The sequence below is a fragment of the Stegodyphus dumicola genome, chromosome 9, assembly GCF_044657685.1.
Source record: "Stegodyphus dumicola isolate Sdum_Otavi_A_Nest chromosome 9, ASM4465768v1".
Taxonomy (NCBI): domain Eukaryota; kingdom Metazoa; phylum Arthropoda; class Arachnida; order Araneae; family Eresidae; genus Stegodyphus; species Stegodyphus dumicola.
In genome coordinates this window covers 182,033,153-182,053,932 of record NC_140776.1, presented here as the reverse complement: position 1 = coordinate 182,053,932, position 20,780 = coordinate 182,033,153, and the positions used below count along the sequence as shown (strand labels likewise).

General features: G+C 32.3%; 1 protein-coding gene across 2 annotated transcripts in view; it reads left to right on the top strand.

The window, feature by feature from the left end:
* Positions 1-3,678: 3,678 nt before the first annotated feature.
* LOC118185750 (organic solute transporter subunit alpha) overlaps positions 3,679-20,780 on the top strand; it is a 44,264-nt gene continuing 27,162 nt past the window's right edge. The window contains exons 1-4 of one of the 2 annotated variants that reach the window (XM_035355655.2): positions 3,679-3,851; positions 8,546-8,656; positions 18,469-18,620; positions 19,491-19,564. In XM_035355655.2, the coding sequence (XP_035211546.1) occupies positions 8,593-8,656; positions 18,469-18,620; positions 19,491-19,564 (290 nt within the window). In that variant the 5' untranslated portion in view covers positions 3,679-3,851; positions 8,546-8,592. The remainder of the gene's footprint in view (positions 3,852-8,545; positions 8,657-18,468; positions 18,621-19,490; positions 19,565-20,780) is intronic. The other variant, XM_085824433.1, reaches the window with a different exon arrangement.

Here is a 20,780-nt window from a genome sequence, read left to right as displayed (position 1 = left end):
TCGCTTAAACGAAATGATAAATTTTGGGGTAACACTCATTGAAGTAGGTTCCGGATGCATTAAGTCTGAAAAGTCTTCAAAAAATAAGCATTAAAGCAATATTTAAGATCTTCCAAGTGAGTTGCTGTGTCTTTAATAACCGGTTGAGCAAAATTTAGTTTGTTTTCTATAACAAAACTTTGTAAAGGGGAAAATAGTGCAAAATTAACCTCATTGCAGCATAAGCCCTGAGTTTTCTTTCTAAAGGCTTTGATTTTATTATTAACTATTAATATATTTAGTTGTTCTCCTTGTAGACAAAACTTCACTGGCTCAATTTGAGAAAAATATCACTTGAAAAACCTGATCTTCCTAACCGTTCTTCATCAATTAAGAAGGATAAAAAGATGTAATGTTTCTAACTGCGTTGTCTATGCTTAACTTCGTAGAAACCTTGATGAATTATGTAGCGACTTATCGCTGAGTCCAAATGTGTAAATGAAAAGTCCAGAGAAGGATTAAACTCACCCTTATTATCTCAAACTTAGAACACAGATGGCCCCTTTTTCGGGCTCACAGAAAAGCCTCCACTTGGGCTTTAACTCAAGATAATAAAATAAGAAACTAACCTAATGCTATACTAAACTAAATTTGTACATAATTATTTAACATAGTTGGCCCTTAATTAAATTAAGCGGCGAATATCAGCAGGCATGTTCAATACAATCGAGCGTAGTTAGCTTTAAACAACGAAGTAGACTGTCGGCAAAAAGGCGCCACTAAGGACTCCTAAGCAAGCGGAACCGTCCTTTAAATACTTTTTCTGCCTCATTTGCATTCCATTTTACTTTCTGCCTAATGTAACGCGATACTGAAAACCTATTCTGGTAGGGAATAGTACGTGGGAAACGAGAATAAGACAGTAAAGCATGTTTAAAAATTAAAATAACTCTTAGAAGCTTAAATTGATCCCTACAATGTTTTTATCATTGCCATTCAAAAACACAAACACTTAAATTTAAATATGCTCATTATGACCCTATCCTTTTAAATCCAACGCATCTCTGTGTATAAAAGACGATACTGATCTTCGCTGCCCATTTCTATGGATATTTGTGAAAACATTCTTGAGTTCAAAGGATGCGTCTTCATAAAATTTGTTATTTCAAATCCAACATATATGACACATTTGAAGTGCGCTGGGATGTTTTTCGATACGACAAATTCAATATGATTCATACAGTGAACTTGTATTATACTGAGAGAAACTTCTGTGATTTGGGCTAGAAGGTCGTTGTGTTTTCCTTCCAAAACACGAACACCATCACTGCACATCCCCACACAATTTTCCTAAAATAGAAATATTGTTTCTTGTGGTTTAAAAATTTACTAATTTAATGATTGCTTCTCCGTAGTCCTTTGTAGTTCCTTGCAAAAAAGACACTTTTCAACGATTTCATTTTTGTATTCATGTTTTTTCAAAACAAATTAGTTGTCCAGCGTTTTGGCAATCGGTGTTTCATCTAATTGAAAACTGAAAAATTTGCTTTTTTGAATTCTGTTCTTAAGTTCGCTTTCCACATTATCTGCCATTTCGTATATTCTGTGACCAGTTGTTGCATTATAGAATTTTATTTGATGTAGCTCTTATTTTTCCTTTTCCCCCGTTCTATATTCTGAGCTGCTGGAACAATTAACTCCTCAGCATATGTTTTGCCAGTTTTAACTATACGATAATCCTCTCTGTAAGAAACCACTAATGCTTTTTTTGTTAATATCTATAAAACGTTTGCTAACGTTTTGCCTACAGTTCAAATGCCCTGCCTCAATGGTTATCTTTTGATTCTGGGTATTTGGTGTCCCTCTGCAGTTTATTTGTTTTCAGCAACTCATTTGATAGTACTGCCAACCACAGAACGCATCTAGCACTTGATTCATCAACTTTAGTACATACAAAATCATATTTTATAAACTCATTCTCAAACATAGAACTCATTTGTTTACTTTTACTGTTTGTATGTCGACTCTTTAGGGGCAGAAGTTTCTCAATTTATTTGGTCTGTGTCGGATGTTAAAGCAGCTGAAATTGAAGAGCTTTTCTCGGTACTTTTTCCTTCAATCTCTGTTTTTCTCAGTTATCCTAGCAGTTTTTAGCCTTTTATCCATGAGGTCGTTTTGTCTATTTCTTTGTTTCTGGAGCATTATGTTGTAAATACGCCTCTTTTTCTTTACACAGCACATAAAAAGTAACTTCTTTGAATTGAATATGGTCTACTTAAATGAAGAATTTTTCCCATCGTTAGCAAAAGCCAACAGAATATTTATGACTTGTCCAAGTATTATACGAGAGCTCAAAACGGATTTCCAAATACTGACAGAATTCCGGAGTGGGCAAAACATTGTAAAAATTCAAATAAATCTAAATCATCATAACTTCGTTACATAGTATTCGCCAAAAAATCTTAATATTTTCAGATGGAGTAAAAGTTACTATACTATGCAAACAGTTTTCAATTTACATTCGTACTAAATGCTATTATTAAAAGAGAAGCAAATGCGTTTCCATTCATTAAAATTCCGTTAATGAAGAATTGTTTTTAGAATCTATCCATTTAGGTCTAGTAGTAAATCTGAGCTGACACCATCTTTCAGATATGCAAATACGCTTCCCAAATTTCATTTATCTAGCACAACTCTTTTTTGGTGTTGGGAATTCATTTTCAATGAGTATATATTTTAGTCATTGCTTATAAGAAAATTCTTCTAGTTATTAAAAAAATAAATAGTTTTTTAAATTATTATCTCCAATTTATATAACTACTCAAACAGAGAAGGAAGTATTATTCTGTTTATAAAAAATATCTTATTCGTAATGTAAGACCTAATTAGTAGATATTCTTTGAAACTCATATCAGCATTAAAATTTTATAAGTCTATTAGAACTAGAATTTATAAAATGTGATGAAGACTTAAGTACAAAATAAGGCCCACCAGTGGCCGAGCGGTAAAAGCCGCTGAACACTGGTAGTTCGGTCCGGAGTTCGAGTCCCGTTGAACATCCTGGCTGCATGGGCGTTTTCGTGTTTTTCCCCATATGTAACGTGGGTACGAGCCAGTTTCCATAAAAAGACTTCCACGGGGTATCCCTTCCTTTCCGTGTAATGCCCAAGGGCGAAGCACGTAATAAGCCAAAAAAATTACAAAATAAAATTGCACTGCATTGCTGAAAAAATACAATACTCGAAAGAATGAGTAGACTATGAAGAAAACTGTCAGACAAGAAGAGAATGCAAATATAAATAAAAGGCTAAATTTTCCAAAACGTAATACAATATGGGGATCGAATGCACGGAATTATCAGCTTACTTAACACTGTAAAAGGCTCGCCTAGTGATTTCGAATATCATTTAACACTGTAGCTATGGGCAAGCAAAAATCTCCGACCTCGCTTGTGAACTAATAAAATTCGATTAGATAGATTTAAAAAGGTATAGATTTCCAAACTGAAAAGTAAATCAAAAAAATAAAAATCATAAAAATTATTTAAATTCAATTTAATTTGAATTGTATAAGTTAAAATTCGTATCGCATATGCAGCATCATTCACAATTTTTCACCAATATCTCTTTCTGAGATTTGTTGCAAATGTGTGCAATGCAGAATGACTTCAACTGCTTCCTATAAAATATCGATATTGAAACCGGATGTATGCGAAGTGTTGCGGCTGTTGTTGACAGTATAGTTTTTAATTAAAGAATCATAATGTTATACCGAAATAATTTCTCTTGTTTAACTCTGATCATGTAAATAAAATTAAACTTTAAATATGCAGTAGTTAAACTCAGACATCTGTCGTCTGCACACACAACATGGTATGAACTTTCTATTTTTAGTTTTATGTAGAAAATACTTCCGGCTTTTTTTAATGAATCGTTTCAACCAGGTTAAGTATTTCTGTAAAATGCATTCGCTTCTCAGTATTAGAAAAACTGTGAAAGTTTTATTTTTAACATTGATTAATATTGTCTTAGCAATCTACTGTCTTAAACTGCTGTCATGAAATTACTTTCCTGATTTTTCTAATTATAACATATATCTATTTTCCTTGTTCTTCTGAATACTTTTGCTTGCCTACATTTTTTTTTCCAGTTATTTCATAGAAATGATGCTAGAGTGTTATTTTAAAATTGTAATTTATGAAAAACATTTGCACATCATTTAAGAAAAATCGGTGAGAAAATATATACTTTCATTTGGATATGTTGAAAGCATTGTAAAAATATACATTATATAGGTAACATCGTTTTTAATGTTAATACTTTTTATAATAACAATTGAGTATGTAATTATAACTAGTCAGTAATTGTCTTTCATGTATAATTTGGCCTTGGATATAATATTAGTGTCTTTTACATTTTAAAGCGGTTTCTGTATTTATTAGGCATTTTCGTTATTATAGATTGCTACCAAACAACTGAGTGTAAATATGGTAGATGTATGCTAATGACTTTGAAAGTAACGTTTAGAAATAGTGTAATGTTTATTAGAGAAATAACTAAAGGTGATCAATATAGCATTCCAAAAAAAATCTTAACAAGTAAGATTTGTCATTTTATGTATTTCTGAATACCTTGCAGAATATAAAATTGCCGACAGTATTTATTTTGTGCCATTAGTGTGTGTCTAGTGTAAAATGTTTTTCAGTTTTTACCAGAAGATTTTGCTCAACTCTATATGCGTTTAAATACTTAGAAGTATATGTGAACAGTGCAGCTTGATCTTTGAAACAAGGGTTGATCTTTACATTACGGTAACTTGGCGATTTTTTGGCGAAAATTTGGCGACCAACTCCCCTACAGCAACCCTCTATTTTTTTTCCCCGCCGCCATTTTGTCTTCACGAAGTAAAGACATGTTTCTTTTCTTCTTATCTACTGAACACTTCTTCCAACAATCTACTAGCCGAATTACACTTATGCTAGAAATTTTATCAAACAAAACTGCTTAATCATGAAAAATATTCACTGCAAAATTTGGAAAAAGTGCACAATACCATACACCTTACGCGTTTTTCAAAATAACACATACACATAAACCATGTACACGCCGACTTATTTTTACTTAAAAAAACATCCCAGAATTGCACAAAAATGGCATTGCGCACACTCTTCACTATATCCATGTACACTGCTTTTTTCTCATAAATTCGAAAAATTTCACGAAAATACATGACAATTTTCTCAATCTTTAAACCCGGTAAAAAGAACATATATGAAATTACCTGATCGCGAAAAAGTATTTACCCTTTACAAATATGAACATTTCCACATATAAAATAAATAAAATATCCAAAAACTTTTACCTCTAAATCATCTATTACATTATACACGTCACCAACGAATTCATACATGAAGCATTACAAATATTTAGTATCAAATATTTAAATTATTTCCAGGCACGTTTATTTCAACTTAAACGTAAACCAAATTCCTACAAGCATAAAATTCACAAAATAACTATCATTTCATTAAAATATCACTGAACCATGTACACGTCGACTTATTTTTACTTAAAAAACATCCCAGAATTGCACAAAAATGGCATTGCGCACACTCTTCACTATATCCATGTACACTGCTTTTATCTCATAAATTAAAAAAATTTCACGAAAATACATGACAATTTTCTCAATCTTTAAACCCGGTAAAAAGAACATATATGAAATTACATGATCGCGAAAAAGTATTTACCCTTTACAAATATGAACATTTCCACATATAAAATAAATAAAATATCCAAAAACTTTTACCTCTAAATCATCTATTACATTATACACGTCACCAACGAATTCATACATGAAGCATTACAAATATTTATTATCAAATATTTAAATTATTTCCATGCACATTTATTTCAACTTAAACATACACCAAATTCCTACAAGTATAAAATTCACAAAATAACTATCATTTCATTAAAATATAATTAAATTCAAAAACACCACTTAAAATATACATGAGCACATACATTCAATTAATAAAAATTACCTTACAATCCTAATTACTTTAAACTAAATCATTGCTAATAACAATTTTCCCAATAATACCAAATTCCTTTCCACCTTACATTTCCAACAATGCATAAAAATAATTAAAAATACTAACTTACCTAATCTCCTTCAGAATCTTCATTATGTGGCGGATACACTTTTCTTCATTCTCTTTCAGAATCTTTAAAATCATACTTATCTTTCAAAGCAAGATACCAGGTAAAATAAATAACATAATAAAACATGTTTATTTCTCTCTCACACAACCTTAAAAAACATTTCTTACTATCCTTTTCAATACCACTAAATACCCATTTCGAATTCACTTTACTTACGGCCATGGGATCCAAAAATTCACAAACACTATTTCACACAACACAGAATAAAGCCAAATACAAAATTTCCAGATTTTTTCCCGATTTCCCCCCTTTTCCGATTAAAGAACTGTAATTCGTCCATTAATATCACATGACATATCCCATGATCTCTCATTTCCCCCACACAAAATAATGCGTAATCGGAACTCAGTACTGCTCACATTATTACCAAAGTCCCAGGTAGTAACCTTTATTGCCTCCAAAATGTCGCCAAACTACCAGTTACCGTAATGTAAAGATCAACCGAAACAAGTATGAGGTTTGAGGTTGGTTTGTGGTTGTGAAATTTCATCATTGTAATGATGTTTCTTTTTGGTCTTCCAAACAACAAAGCAGATTCACTAGCGTATTTTCAACCATGTGGTATTATCTCTTTAGGGTAAAAATACTCCATTCTCCATAATATCATTTTATTTATCCTGTTCCACTATTATTTGATTGTATCCTGTTCCACTATTATTTGATTATTTGTACGTCTTAAATAATGACAAAATGTGGAGAATGTAAAAAATGTTAATGCTCACTGTCATGATGAAATATAAAGAAATTTTTCTAAAAGCAGTTGTCACAAGGACTGTTTTGGAGTGAGTGCTCCTAAAACGTACAGGAGGACGTATTCAGTATATAGATCCTACTAAATCATACAAAATGAAAAGATCATGAATATTTGTATCAAACTGAACAATGAATTATCAGTAGCACCTGAAATCATGAAATATTATTTTTAAAATACATTTCTGTAATGTTTTATGCATTATTTATAATTTTAGGCCATCCTATCAATGCTTTAAAATGTATTTTGAATTCTAAATAAAAATTTTAATTCAGAATTTTTTCCTTTTAAATTATCTTCTTTACTTGTGTCAATAAAAGTCACTTACAACTCCTAACATACTGCTTTGTTAAAACACTGCATTTAAAATTTTTGTAACAGCTGAGAGCATATAAGGATTATTTATTGCTTCATTAAACAGGGCAAAACGTGCAAGGGCTTTGTCCTATTTTAATAAAGTGAAAAAAGAAGGGAGGATTTTTAAGGACAATGGCTGTTATTTACATTGCACATGGAGAAACTACAAAAATAACCTATGCAAGTAGTCCATTCTTTGAGTTTTGAACCTGAGTTGAACTACCAATATTCAGAAGCTAGGCAACTGGTGAGCTTCAAAGTTTCAAGGACAAATGGAATGACTAAAAGAGTTTCCTTATTTTCAAAATATAATATAAGCTCTATAACCTGAGCCTTCATCATTCACGCTTTCTGTTGATTGAGCTGACAATTAATTTAAAAAATCACGGATAAAACATAGTAACATTCAAAAGAGTACTGTGAAAATCGGTAACATTTGCAAATTCTCTTATCAGAATTGATCTTTCCTGTTCTGTTTTACAATGAAGAATATAGTTTATTTGTAGTATTGACTGGGTAAATTTAGAAAACAGTGAACTAAGTTTTCAAGTACTGAGTGACCCCCCCCCAAAAAAAAAAAAAAAAAAAAGTTCACCTTATCAATCGATAAGAATTACAGTGATGAAAGTGATGCTTAGAATGATGATGAAGTAGAAACAGGCAGTGTAAAAATAAGCCATGTTGAAATGATGTGCAGAGTTCTTTATTTAGAGCAATATTCTGATATTTTTGCCATTAATCTCTTGTGCATCAAAAACTGGCATCATCATGACTCATGATCATGAGTATATTGTCTAAATTATTTTGTCTCAGATTGGTGCTAAAAAATTCTACTTCACCTAATCATCATTAAAGTGATAGTGTTACTAGTCATTGTACGAATAAGAATGAACTTACCATGTTGTTAAATTTCATCACATATACAAAAATGTAAACTTGGTATAACTACATTTTTGTGTTGTTCATAACTTCTTTTCATAGATAAAGTTACTATTTGTTAGTCTTAAAGTATCTGTTTGTCAGAGCTTATTATTCAGTTGTAATTAGATTGTGTCATTAGCTTGATAATGTGTTTTTTTGGGGTGTATTTATTTTTTAAATTATAATTTTCTGTATTGTATTAAATTTGTATTTAAAAAAAAGGTGGAAAACTCTTTTCATGCTTTATCTGAATGTGTGGAATTAATTTTTTTTTTTTTTTTTTTTTTTTTTTTTGTTTGTTTGTTTATAGATGGATATTTGGTATATTTTAAAATGTTTTAACAATGGGTGCTGAAAATGATGAACTGTTCGTATCTTCTGGAGACTGAGTACATTCCTACAATGGAAGAAGCAGTGGCAGGTAAGTGATTTTGAATCGTGAATACAGATACGATCTAAAGGGTAGCAGATCTAAAGAATTTAGATAATTTAATTTATATGTTGAAAACAAAATTGGTACTTTTCCATTACATGCCCACAATCTAAACAAATTTCCCAAACAAATAGCCAGTTATATGCGGAGAAGAGAAGAAAATCATAAGTAACCTGTAAATATCTTAAGTTATTATATTGTCATTGTCATCTTTTTCTTGTATTTTGTTGTGGTTGTGAAATTTCATCATTGTAATGATGTTTCTTTTTGGTCTTCGAAACAACAAAGCAGATTCACTAGCGTATTTTCAACCATGTGGTATTATCTCTTTAGGGTAAAAATACTCCATTCTCCATAATATCATTTTATTTATTAAAAAAAGACAGAACTAGGTGGAGATGTCATGCATGTAAGAATCAAATCAACATCATCAGAAAGGCAGTTGGTTTGAGGTTGGTTTGTGGTTGTGAAATTTCATCATTGTAATGATGTTTCTTTTTGGTCTTCCAAACAACAAAGCAGATTCACTAGCGTATTTTCAACCATGTGGTATTATCTCTTTAGGGTAAAAATACTCCATTCTCCATAATATCATTTTATTTATCAAAAAAAGACAGAAATAGGTGGAGATGTCATGCATTTAAGAATCAAATCAGCATAATCAGAAAGGCAGTTGGTTTGAGAATTCTAGTCTTTTCTTGAATGTGAATAAAGCATCCATTATTCACTGTGACTTTTGGAAGGCATGTAAGATAGAGACTCTCAAAAGAGCAGGCTTTTCCCACTTAAAAGTAAATCACTTAATTCTGCTTTATAGACCAAAAAACTGGCATTCATATACAGACAGTAGAGTGCCTGTGGGGGTCAAGCAAGAAAAAGAATGGACAACAATGAGGAACTGCCCGATAACATTTACTATCATACTTAGCAGAATTCATTTGGCAAAAGAAAGAAAATTGTGAATAAAAAAGTTTTATTCATGTCTGTCATCAAGCCATTGCAAAACAGTTTCTGCTGGAAATCAACATTGACGTTTCAGAAAGCCAGTGAAGTTTATGTCAATAAATAATAATTATTTAATCTGTTGATATTGTATTATTTTTTAATATTTATTTTGAGCCCTTTATAAAAATGTAGGTTGCCTGTATTGTATTTGCTGTTCCTAGGAAATTCGAGGCATTCCTACAGTGCCCAGTGTCAGTATCAGTCTAACTATCTGCTGAATAAAATTTTGTGTAATTACAGAATTTTCTGTTTGTATTGTGACTGAACTGCACAACAAAATACCAGAACTCATCTTATTAGGAGCTTCAGTGTGCTGTGGCTAGTGTTACAATTTTACTCAAAAGTTGAGATGTACCAGAAACAGACTGGCAAAACTTAGGCCCTAATTATAATGAGATTTTTCAGTCTTCAAATAAATGTTAATAGCTCACTGAAATTTATAAATTATTCAACACATTATTTTTGCCAGGAACTTAATATATCAAAAGAAAGCGTATATTAAGCTTATCTATCTAAAGCTTATCCTTTTCTTATCTTTTAGCTAATGTTCAGCATCATAATCTATTAACTAGTTAATTTTCTTGAATTGCCTAATTTGAAAATGTGCTTTTTAAGGTTTATCATTTTTAAGCAATTTTCTTTCTCGTAGAAAGACAGAAAAAATACTGAACATATGTTAAAATGTCCTTTGAAAGCACATCTGTTTCATTTTCAGTCATTCTTCAAATTTCTAGAAAGATGCTTTAACATTGAGGTAAATGGATATCTCTCTAAATTGTCAAAATACCGTCAAGCTGGTGATGGTTTTTGTGACTAATTTTTGTTATGAAATTTGGTGAGAAATCACCAGAAGTTGCTAAATTTGGAGACCATTTGGTGACATGGCTATCTCTCTAAATTGTCAAAATACCATCAAGCTGGTGATGGTTTTTGTGACTAATTTTTGTTACGAAATTTGGTGAGAAATCACCAGAAGTTGCTAAATTTGGAGACCATTTGGTGACATTTGGGTCTGGTCCCTGTGTAATTGATCCCTGTATGTAACTGGAGGCCCGATGGTCCAGTGGCTAGCGCATCGCGCAGCAGCGCCACAGGTCCGACCTTCGATTCCCAGGCTGGGCAAGGTCGACACAGCCTTCCATCCCTTGATTTCCATCACTTGGGTCGATAAAATGAGAACCAAGTTCGCTTGGAGACTAAACACTGGGAGTCCTGCAACAAGCTCACTTGTTCAGGGCATGTGTTTATGTACCCCGTGGCCCACCAAGAAAACAGATTTCGGGCACTGCAGGCCTTGGCCCATTAGGGCTGTTGTGCCACTGAGTTTAGTTTTTTTATGTAACTGTAACCCTATCTGGCCCTTATATGTAACTTTAACCATATATGCCTTCCAGTATTTTTGAGAAATAGAAGGTACTAGAAATTTCTGAGCAGCCGGAGGAAACTATATAAGCCAGGAGAGCATCAGTTGTTTAGTTTAGCATTGAGTTCTGAGTGTTGAGATATATCCACGTGAGCTTAGCTCTTTGGATGTGCTTTGCATTTTGTTATGTTTAACATTATTAGTAGTTTTATGTGGTAACTACCAATTATGCTGTGGTGTACTGAGAAGATATGTATGAGTACTTTTGTGAAAGTTTCTAGAACTGGAAAGTGAATGTTTGGGGCAAATACATTTTATCAAGCTATTATTGGTTCCATATGCATTCAAACTATTATGAACTCATATGCACACAATAATAAACTGTGTTAAATTTTGGGATGAAAAAGACTTTCTTCTAACAGTCCAGGATGAATATCGCCCAGTCTGGTATGTTGTAGAAAGAAGAGAAAGAATTTCCTTTTTGCCCATGTAAAATATTTTGTTAGCCAATGCTGTAGCTTGATAGCATGCACAATCTCTTAGTGGCAGAAACTAAGAAGTTACAATAATGCATAATTCATTTTATTTTAAATTTCCTGAATAAAATTTGTTATTCATTGCAAAGGATGGTACTATTCTGTTTTGAGGGCTGTAAAATAATTGCAGCAAAAATGTATGCTCAAAAGCGCCAAATCTAGCAAACGTGCCCGTTTAACAGTGCGCCAAATCTAGCGTCTGCGCTGATTTCAGATTGTGAAAGTTTATATAGTTCTATATTTCTTAAGATGCAATTGAAATACTAGTTTAATTTTTAAATCCTTTTTTGATATCCTATGGATTTAACAATTTGGGAGTTGCCCATGACGAAAAGTCGGCAATGAAATTTTGGGTAAAGTGCAGAATCACCCACTGCTTGATGCGTTTTTAAGAATTGCTCATACTCGGTATCCATGTGCACATCGACCTATTTTCACTTAAAACAAAATACTAGAATTGCACAAAAATAGCACTGCACACACCCTTGACTTTATCTATGTACACATCGACCTATTTTCACTAAAGAATTAAAAGAAAATTGATAAAAATACAATTGTTTTTACCCTTGTAAGAAGCGGCAAACAAATAAGTGAACGATTCTGCACTTTGCTGAGAATATTTTCAACGAAAAGGCATTAATATAGAAAATTACGTTTGAACAACCAACGAGATAAAATTATGCTTTAGCGATAAGTCGGTAGTGAAATAGTGATGCAGGCATCCATTCAGTTATGTTTAGCAATTTTTATATAAATTATAATAATGATCTGAAATAGTTATTTATGCTTATGCTTCCATTCAGTCATGTTTAGCCTTTTTCATATAAAGTATAATAATAAAAAAGTATTATATGAAATTTACCTTTCATCTAAATTAAAACATCCATCTTAGATAGTTATTTACTATTATATTTCCTTTCTTGCCGCAATTATTAGGGTTGCCGCAATCATTTTTCGCAGCATTGGCATCAACAATGGTTTAGCGATTTTTTACGACCCTCGAAACCGAATAGTACCCAAATAATTTCCGTATGTATTCCCCCCTTCATACTAATTTTATTGTATGAAAGTCGCGAGAGGAAAATTCTCCAAATAATTTAATTTCGAAGGGTATGTTTATAGTTAGAATACGATAATATGTTTATAGTTAGAATATGATAAAGGAAAACTATTCATGGATAAAAACTGCCAGTAACAGTATTATTTATTTGAAAGAAACCTACATTGTAATAAGAATAGAAAGTAATATTAACATTACAATATCGAATATGATGTCTCCATTTCTATATCCCTATATCTTGAAACCCACCCTATTCTTATTGTTGTCCACTGCTGCTTCTGCGGCCTCTAATAATTTAATGTTTCTGGAACTGCTGTCTGTGTCATCTGTTACAGCTTACAAGCTGTTAACCTGATTTTCATCACTGGTCTGTCTGTCATTCCACATGCAGTGATCTTCAGAATTATCAGGAACATTAGATATCCCATTTTCTTGAAGCTCTTCACTGCTATAACTCCATCAGTCAAGCCCATGGATCCAAAACCCACGAGCAAATCAGTAAGACATGTAGATCGATCCGTTTTAAAATTTAGATGAGCTCTCGTTCTGAATGCCTTGAGGAGAGACGAATACATGAATATTTTTTTTTTAAAGTAAGAATTTTATGCTAAAAAGCTAGGTGGAAAATATGCAAGGGGATATGCGAGTAAATATGGTAATAAAAATTTTGCTACGTGATTTAGTTAAAAAATAATAAATTCTTTTTTCAAATTTAAATTTCTAGGCATGCAACACGTATATTGCATGCTCTAAGAAGATGCTTCTGGTTGTGCGACAAGGAGCAGTATTATGGTGCAGCATCTGAATGCGTCTAATTCTTAACTGCATGTGAGTAACTTGTTTTTTAAGCCTTTGGAAGATAGTAATAAGAATTGACAATTTGTCTTTGAGACATGAATTCCATGTGAGTAATCCTCAGAATGTTGGAAAAGCAAATCAAATCAACATTGATTCATATGTAGCTATTCCCCTTCTTCCTTGTTTGAAATGTGGTTTATCACTTCCAATTTTCAAATTTTGTTTCTGGATCAAATTGGAAAATATAGAATTCATCACTAGTTATTGCTTTCCTGAAGAACTTCCTGCTATTTTGGATATGTTCCAGGAGCTTATACCTAATTTTTTAATTCTTATTCTGGTTGGTGGTAAGAAATAGTTTTTTCATGGAAAGAGGAAAGGGAAAATCAGTCTAGCACATACCTTTGCATGCTTGGGTTAAAATTTTAAGTAATGATGGTAGTATACAATCTGCTGCTGTAGTTATTTATTTGTTTGTTAGATGGCACCTTTAAAATTAGTTTTTGTTTCAATCATTTTCCTTCTCTCCATTTTATCACATGCACTAACAGGAAAGCTATTGAATTTTTTATTTTTGAAGCTACTGAAATTTTAAGTTTGTAGAACTAAAAATATGATGGGCTGTTGAATAAATTAATATAATAATTTTCATTTATGTATTTTTAATTACACTCAAACCTGTTTTTGAGTGGAAGATAGGAATGGCATAAAAGAAAATGGATTAAAAAATATTCTGAAAGAAGTAGGTATAAAATACATTGTTTGCACCACATTAAAAATTTTAAAAAATTAATGCAGTAAATAGAGATTACATAAAAAAAGTCCAGTGTAAGAAATAACCCAGCTTGACGACATAGGAAAATATTAATTTACACATGGGAACATTTTAAAATGTTTCATTTGCTTATACATTATATATTACATATACTAAATTTCCAGAATGTAAATGTAAAAATTGGTTTCATTGTCAAAAGTATGGATTTTCTTGTGGAGAACTCGTTCAGAATCACTTTTAAGACACTATCTTGCACGTTGTGCAATGGGCAGAAGGCAGTTGAGGAGTCTCTGTGGTAATCAGTTCCACTCTTGGAACAAGATATTTCTCAGAGGGGAATGGTGAGATAAAATTATCTTCCCCAAAGTGTCCCAAACATGCCTGCTCTATTGGATTAAGATCAGAGATCTGACTGCCAATCTATGCAGTAAATATCCTCATTTTCCAGGTAATCATCAGCCAATTAAATAAATTATCAATCAACAATAAACTAAGCCCTGTGTGGACAAGTTTTGATATCTATTAACAGAAATGCAGGAACAGCTGCACTCCTGAAAAATCAAACACAGGGCTGTAAGATTTCTTCTCTGTACCTTATAGAGTCATTAGCTTATTTTGATGCTGGAGACATGATAAATGAGCAATGCCCTTGCCGAGACTCAAACCTGGACCTATAGAATATGCGCCGAGTGTGCTACCATTATACCACGAAGCCATGCTGGAAGGAGGGAGAAAATACCTTATATACTCCCTCTTTTAAAGGGAAACTGGGGATTAGGGGACCAATGCACCACTGTAGAATTATTAGGTTCTTTTGAAGCAGAACATTTGAAAAATGAAAATGTGCTTAGCAGGACTCCAACCTGGACTTCTCAAATATGCACTGAGTATGCTACGAAATCATGCTAGAAAGAGAGAGAAAATACCTTATAACCTCATAGCAGTCAAAGAGCCTTTGTCAAACACATGCAGGGGTGTGAGTCCATCCAACATAATGCCTGCCCAACCCATTAAACCTCCACCACAACAATGATCTTTTTCCCCGAATTATTCGTGTTCCAGGCTCTCTCCAAGTACAGGTTTGCAGAGAATCAGTGTCCAGGCTGAATCTCGATGCACCTGTAAAGAACACGGTGCTTCACTGAAGTCTGGTCCAAGGCATATGTTATCTGCACCATGCTAAACACGTTCTTCTATGTGCTGCAGTGAGTGGAACATAAACAGCAGGTATTCTGGCATATAGCCTTATCTCATGGAATCTTCAGCTAACTGTAGACCATGAAACTCAGATTCTGGTGGCAGCATACAGTTCACGTGAGAGCTGTAGCAGTTCTGTTTCACCATGCTGAAAGTTCCAAGTAACGATCCTCATTCGCTGTTGTGGATTTTGTCCAGGTCTTCTCAATATGGATCCAGTGTTCTGAAACTGTTTCCACAAATTGTAGACACTGGGCATTACATTCAGTTCTGTTGGCACCTGCACTTTACGATTGGACAGTCTCCAATCTACCAATAATTCTCCATCTCATTCCACCATCCATATGTTTGTGGCTACTCATTTTTCTTGATACCTTATAAAATTTACCTGACTCTTGCGAGAAACATGGCAAATGTTGTGAAGGAGTGCGACATGCAAATCAGTGAAAACCCCTTGTATATTTATATTTCCTCCATAATCCCAACTTCACAGACACAACATGTACACTTACCTATTTGACTTTGAATATTTGCATGATTCTTCAGGGGCAGAATTAATGCCTATGGTTCAGTACTTTTCGTAGAATTAGACATAATTTATGAATTCTTTTAATTTTGCATATGAATGTAGTTTTAGTTTATGGATATAAAAAAAAATATTTAAATTTTGGCATTTATCAGCATTTGCTTTTTCTTTTTTTCATTTATAGAGGCTCTTTAAAAATAATCAAAATCTGGATGAAAGCATGTGCATTTTTTTTTTAGTTTTGGGAAGGAGGAAGTGGAGAATGATCTTCTAGCAGTAGTGAAAGGGGTGCATAGGGGAAAATAAGTTAAGAACCACTGGTATAGATAGATATGAAGTACCTAAAATATTTATTTCAAAAATAAATAAATAAATATTGTTGGGATTGTAAATGAAAAACTTTACGACAGTCATAGTTATAAAATCATAATTTCATTTTGATCTGTATTTTCCATTCAAAAGCTTTGATGTAGTAAGAAAGGCATAGCAAGGAAGTGTAATTTCTTTGAATGCTGTGCCCAGTGTAGAAACAGTACTCTTCTCATTTCTGTTTTATATCACAGTTTGGCACCTTGTAATTCTTCTCTTCACCAATGAAAGAATTGATTAAATTGCTGAATACTGGTAGTTCAACCTGAGGCTAAATTCCAAACAATGGGCTGGCCACTATTTGGTTTACTATACTTTTAACATAGGGCGTGTAATGTTTGTATTTACAGATGCATGTCATGATAAAAAAGCTGTTTCAAGAGTGAGTATTGTTGCATATTTGGAGTGATTGAAGATAACACTTGATGAAAAATCAAAACACATTTTATTCATAAGTATTACACAGGACAGTTCTCAAGATGCGATACATTTGCCAAAAAACTACTACAAATACGTTGAAACAATCAGCAGCACAGCCTTCAGGTTATAACGGTCAAGACACCTTCATGGCAAAGCACTAAAGCACAGCCTCCGACTCGGTCGACTGCTCTTGAGCTAATCTCTGTACTCAAGACGCTACTGCTGAACTCAACGTTTACCACTACTCAGCGTATATATAGCTTTTAACCTAGGTATATATAGCTTTTAACCTACCTTCAAGAACATTCCTGAGAAAAATTGCTAAGGATGTGTTTTAGAATTTTCTAGCTCTGTCTGTGGAGTATTGCTAATTTTGTTGCCAAATATGGCAACCTGCCTTTCCCTGCCACTTTCTGGTAACCCTAACCTTGCTGCTTTACGTGGAAGCTGGGCATTTTATGACAGTACTAGTGAATAAAAAAGGGAGGATAATTGCAGATATATCTGCAGAGTGTCGGAAGAAAGTCATTAAAGCATTAATAAAATGAAATATTTATTTATATATTTTTATTTAATTATTTAAGTTGCTCAAAATTAAATGTGTAAATAATTTTGTGGCTGTTAAACATTTCTGTAGTAAAAGAAAGCATCTTTTATTTATATTTTTAACATATTGTTTGATATACCCAAAAGTATTGAATGCATATATAATGCACAATTTTGAATTCAGTAAAATAAATTTCTTTGCATATAAAATGCAGTTAAATAATATAGCAGACAATAAAATAACTAAGGTAAAAATTTAACTATTATGAAAGGAAATAAAAAGTCCTTTTGATTAATATTCTATATAAATTTAAAAGATAGCTTTTGATGTATTATTAACAAATATTTTAGTAGGCATTATTAATAAAATTGAAAATTAAGAAATTCTGCATGAATGATTCACAGTAAAAGCTTAATTGGAAATTTAAGGTTCACATTAACTGTTGGAATTCAGTATATATATAAGATTATAATAAAGTGTATAAACCACATTTAGTATTACTGTCGCTTATAACAAATATACAAATTTCAAAACATAAATAAACAAAATTCAAAACATATATAAATTCACATATATATTGCAAAATTTTGAATTAAAAAAATCTTAAATTTTTTGCACGTATGCCTAGAAATAAATCCACTTTAATAAAAAAGAGATGCTAGTAAATATATGCCAAATTCAATTAACACTGAGGATCAAAATATGCAAGAGTCATTTTGTTGGTATGTCATTTTGGAAAAAGTCCGGTTTTGTGTCAAAATACCTATATTAGAACAATACTATATGTAAATCTAATATATATCCTAAGTCACGCTTTCAAGACATGAAAAATCCAAATTGAATTTCGTCAATTGGTCCAAAACAGGATATGCAACTGTTCTCCCCCTTTTTTTTTACCTCAGTGTACAATGTTTCTTTATCAACCCAATGTTTGTTCTTTAATTCAGTATGATTTTTAATAAAGTCCATTTACTATTAATTATGTCTTTTGATGCATTGCTTGAAAATGATATGTTTTATTACTGTTGCTATCCTTGCCACCTTGAATTTTCTGTCCATACAGTCGCACCAAAATCTGATCACTAAGTTCACACCTATATTTCGGGGAATGTTTTAACTAGTATTAAAAAGTAGTTCATTGCGGTAATGTGTATTTATTGACTTATAAATTATACTGATTTCTAACTTCTTTCTTCCATTTTAGCTTTAGGAGAACTGAGTATAGGTCTAGTGATTTTAGGTGGAATTGTGACTACAGGCATGTATTGCATATACATAGAAGAATTAGTTTATCTGTATCGTCACTGGCCTGTTAAATTCTTCTTTCTGAAACTTGGATGTCTCAGCATCTTTCCTGTAAGAATATTTTTGTTTTTAGTGTATTTTAAACCGTCAGTTAAAATTATCAGTTTAAAACCAAGGTAATAAAATTTAATGAAGGCAATTTAATCTTAAGATTAGATTTAAAATAAATCTGTGCAGGGCTATCTGGTGATTCAGTATGTTGTAGGCAGTTTAGTCGGGGGGGGGGAGCACTACTTTAGTTTTTATATGCTAGAAAACAAAGTATAAAGTTTCAATGCTGTTTTCAGAAATAGTATTTCCTGTGTAAAATCATTACTATTAAAGATACATTGTTGCTTGATGATTTCAAATTTAGAAATTAATGGGTAGATCTAGGACAGTTGCTTGTGTCAATGCATAAATTTTTTTGCTTTTTGTTTAGTTAAAAATAAAGGATATAGTGAACCTTAGCCTTATTATTACTGCCATGCATTACTAATAGGGTTTCGTCTGAGCTGTGAAGAGCGGAGCAAGCTACTAGTTAGCAGAAGCTAAGAAAATTGTTTTTCAGCCCCCCCCCCAAATAAATGAAATTATGTTTTGAGAAGAGAATTATTTATGCTTTGGCTTTGAAAATTCTCATATTCCATTTACACAAATATCACTCATTCCATAATCATTTCAAAGCACCTTTCAAAATCTGTATAAAATTGTATCCCAATCCTGCATTTTTTTTCCTCTCATTTTACTTTTCAGTTGCTGATTAAATGGCAAAAACATGAAAGGGAGACATTTTTTAGTGTGTTTTCATTTTTGTGAATTAATTTTGAATTTTATGAAAAAAGTATGAAAATTAATTTTTGAAACTTATTATTTTATGTGTAAAAGTGATTAAACTCATACCAGTGAAAATAATAATCTTATTCTTTTTTACAAAACTAGATTGTTGGCTCCTGCTTCTTCCTAAATCTATTGGTCCCTCGTGCTACTGAATATACAACAACCACAGTTGTTCTGTAAGTTTTACCTTTAATATATAATAATTCTAATATATAATACCTTTTCTAATATATAATAATGTATACAATCCTGTCAAAGTTGAACCTTCCTCTTTCTGTCACGTAATGGGCATTTTCCTTTCCATCTGCTATATGTAGCCATTAATGTTACATACACAGTGCAGAATAGAATGAGATGTGTTCCAAGTTTGAGTAACATTCTTGTTACAAAATTGAAATGAAGAGCTGAAAAGGAATGTTACCAGACACATTTGCAAGTCTGTGGAAATGATGCATTACAGTGAAATGCAGAAGGAGGTATCTGAACATGTATGTAGTAAAGGAAAATTTGAGTAATGTTTAGGCCTGGGAGACCTGTCATCTAAGATGCATAGTAGTGTACCTGATTGTTAGTTTATAAATGTTTTTGTGTTTGTGAAACCAGCCTCAGTTTTATGACCATTTTTGACATTTTGGATGAACAACTATCTATAATGGGAGACTGCAGTACATTGCTTTCTTCCTATGCTAATGCATCTGAAATGATATGATCATAAAGATGATGAATCTGGATTCTTAGATCTGTGAATAAATTAAAAACTGGATGAAAGACTAAGTGAACAAAGTGCAAAATGATATGTACTCTGCATGAAGTTGCATGGAAGGAAAGCATCATAGATTGACCACACCATTGTAATTCCTTGTCTCCATGGCAGTGCCAAGGACATGGTAGTGCCCTGCCTCCTGTAGTTCCTTTTTTTTTTTTTTTTTTTCTTTTTTGCAATCAACCTGCTTGCTATAAACGGTTAGGGAAACTCTCTGCTGACTTCAATGCTCGCCTTTGATTTATTCATTAAACTTATGCATACTTTTATATGAGGTGTTCATTATCACGTAAATTCATAACATTGCATTTGTAGTCCACTGCTTCATCCTTGATTTTGACAGATTTGAGACTGCTGATAACATTATGAAGCTGTCACATTGATGAAAAAGGATTTGAAATAATACTGGAGACTATTGAAAGGCCATAAAAATTAACCTATCCCATGCTATAGAAACGAGCCTATAGTTTTCCTTTACTGCATTAACCAGCATTGTTGGGATTATTTTCTCCATTCACCGTATTCAAGTCATCTATTTATAATTATGAATATATTTTTATGGTTACTTCCTTATTATGTACCTATTATTTAAATAATGCCAAGAGTCCTTGTTAATATGATGGGCTAAA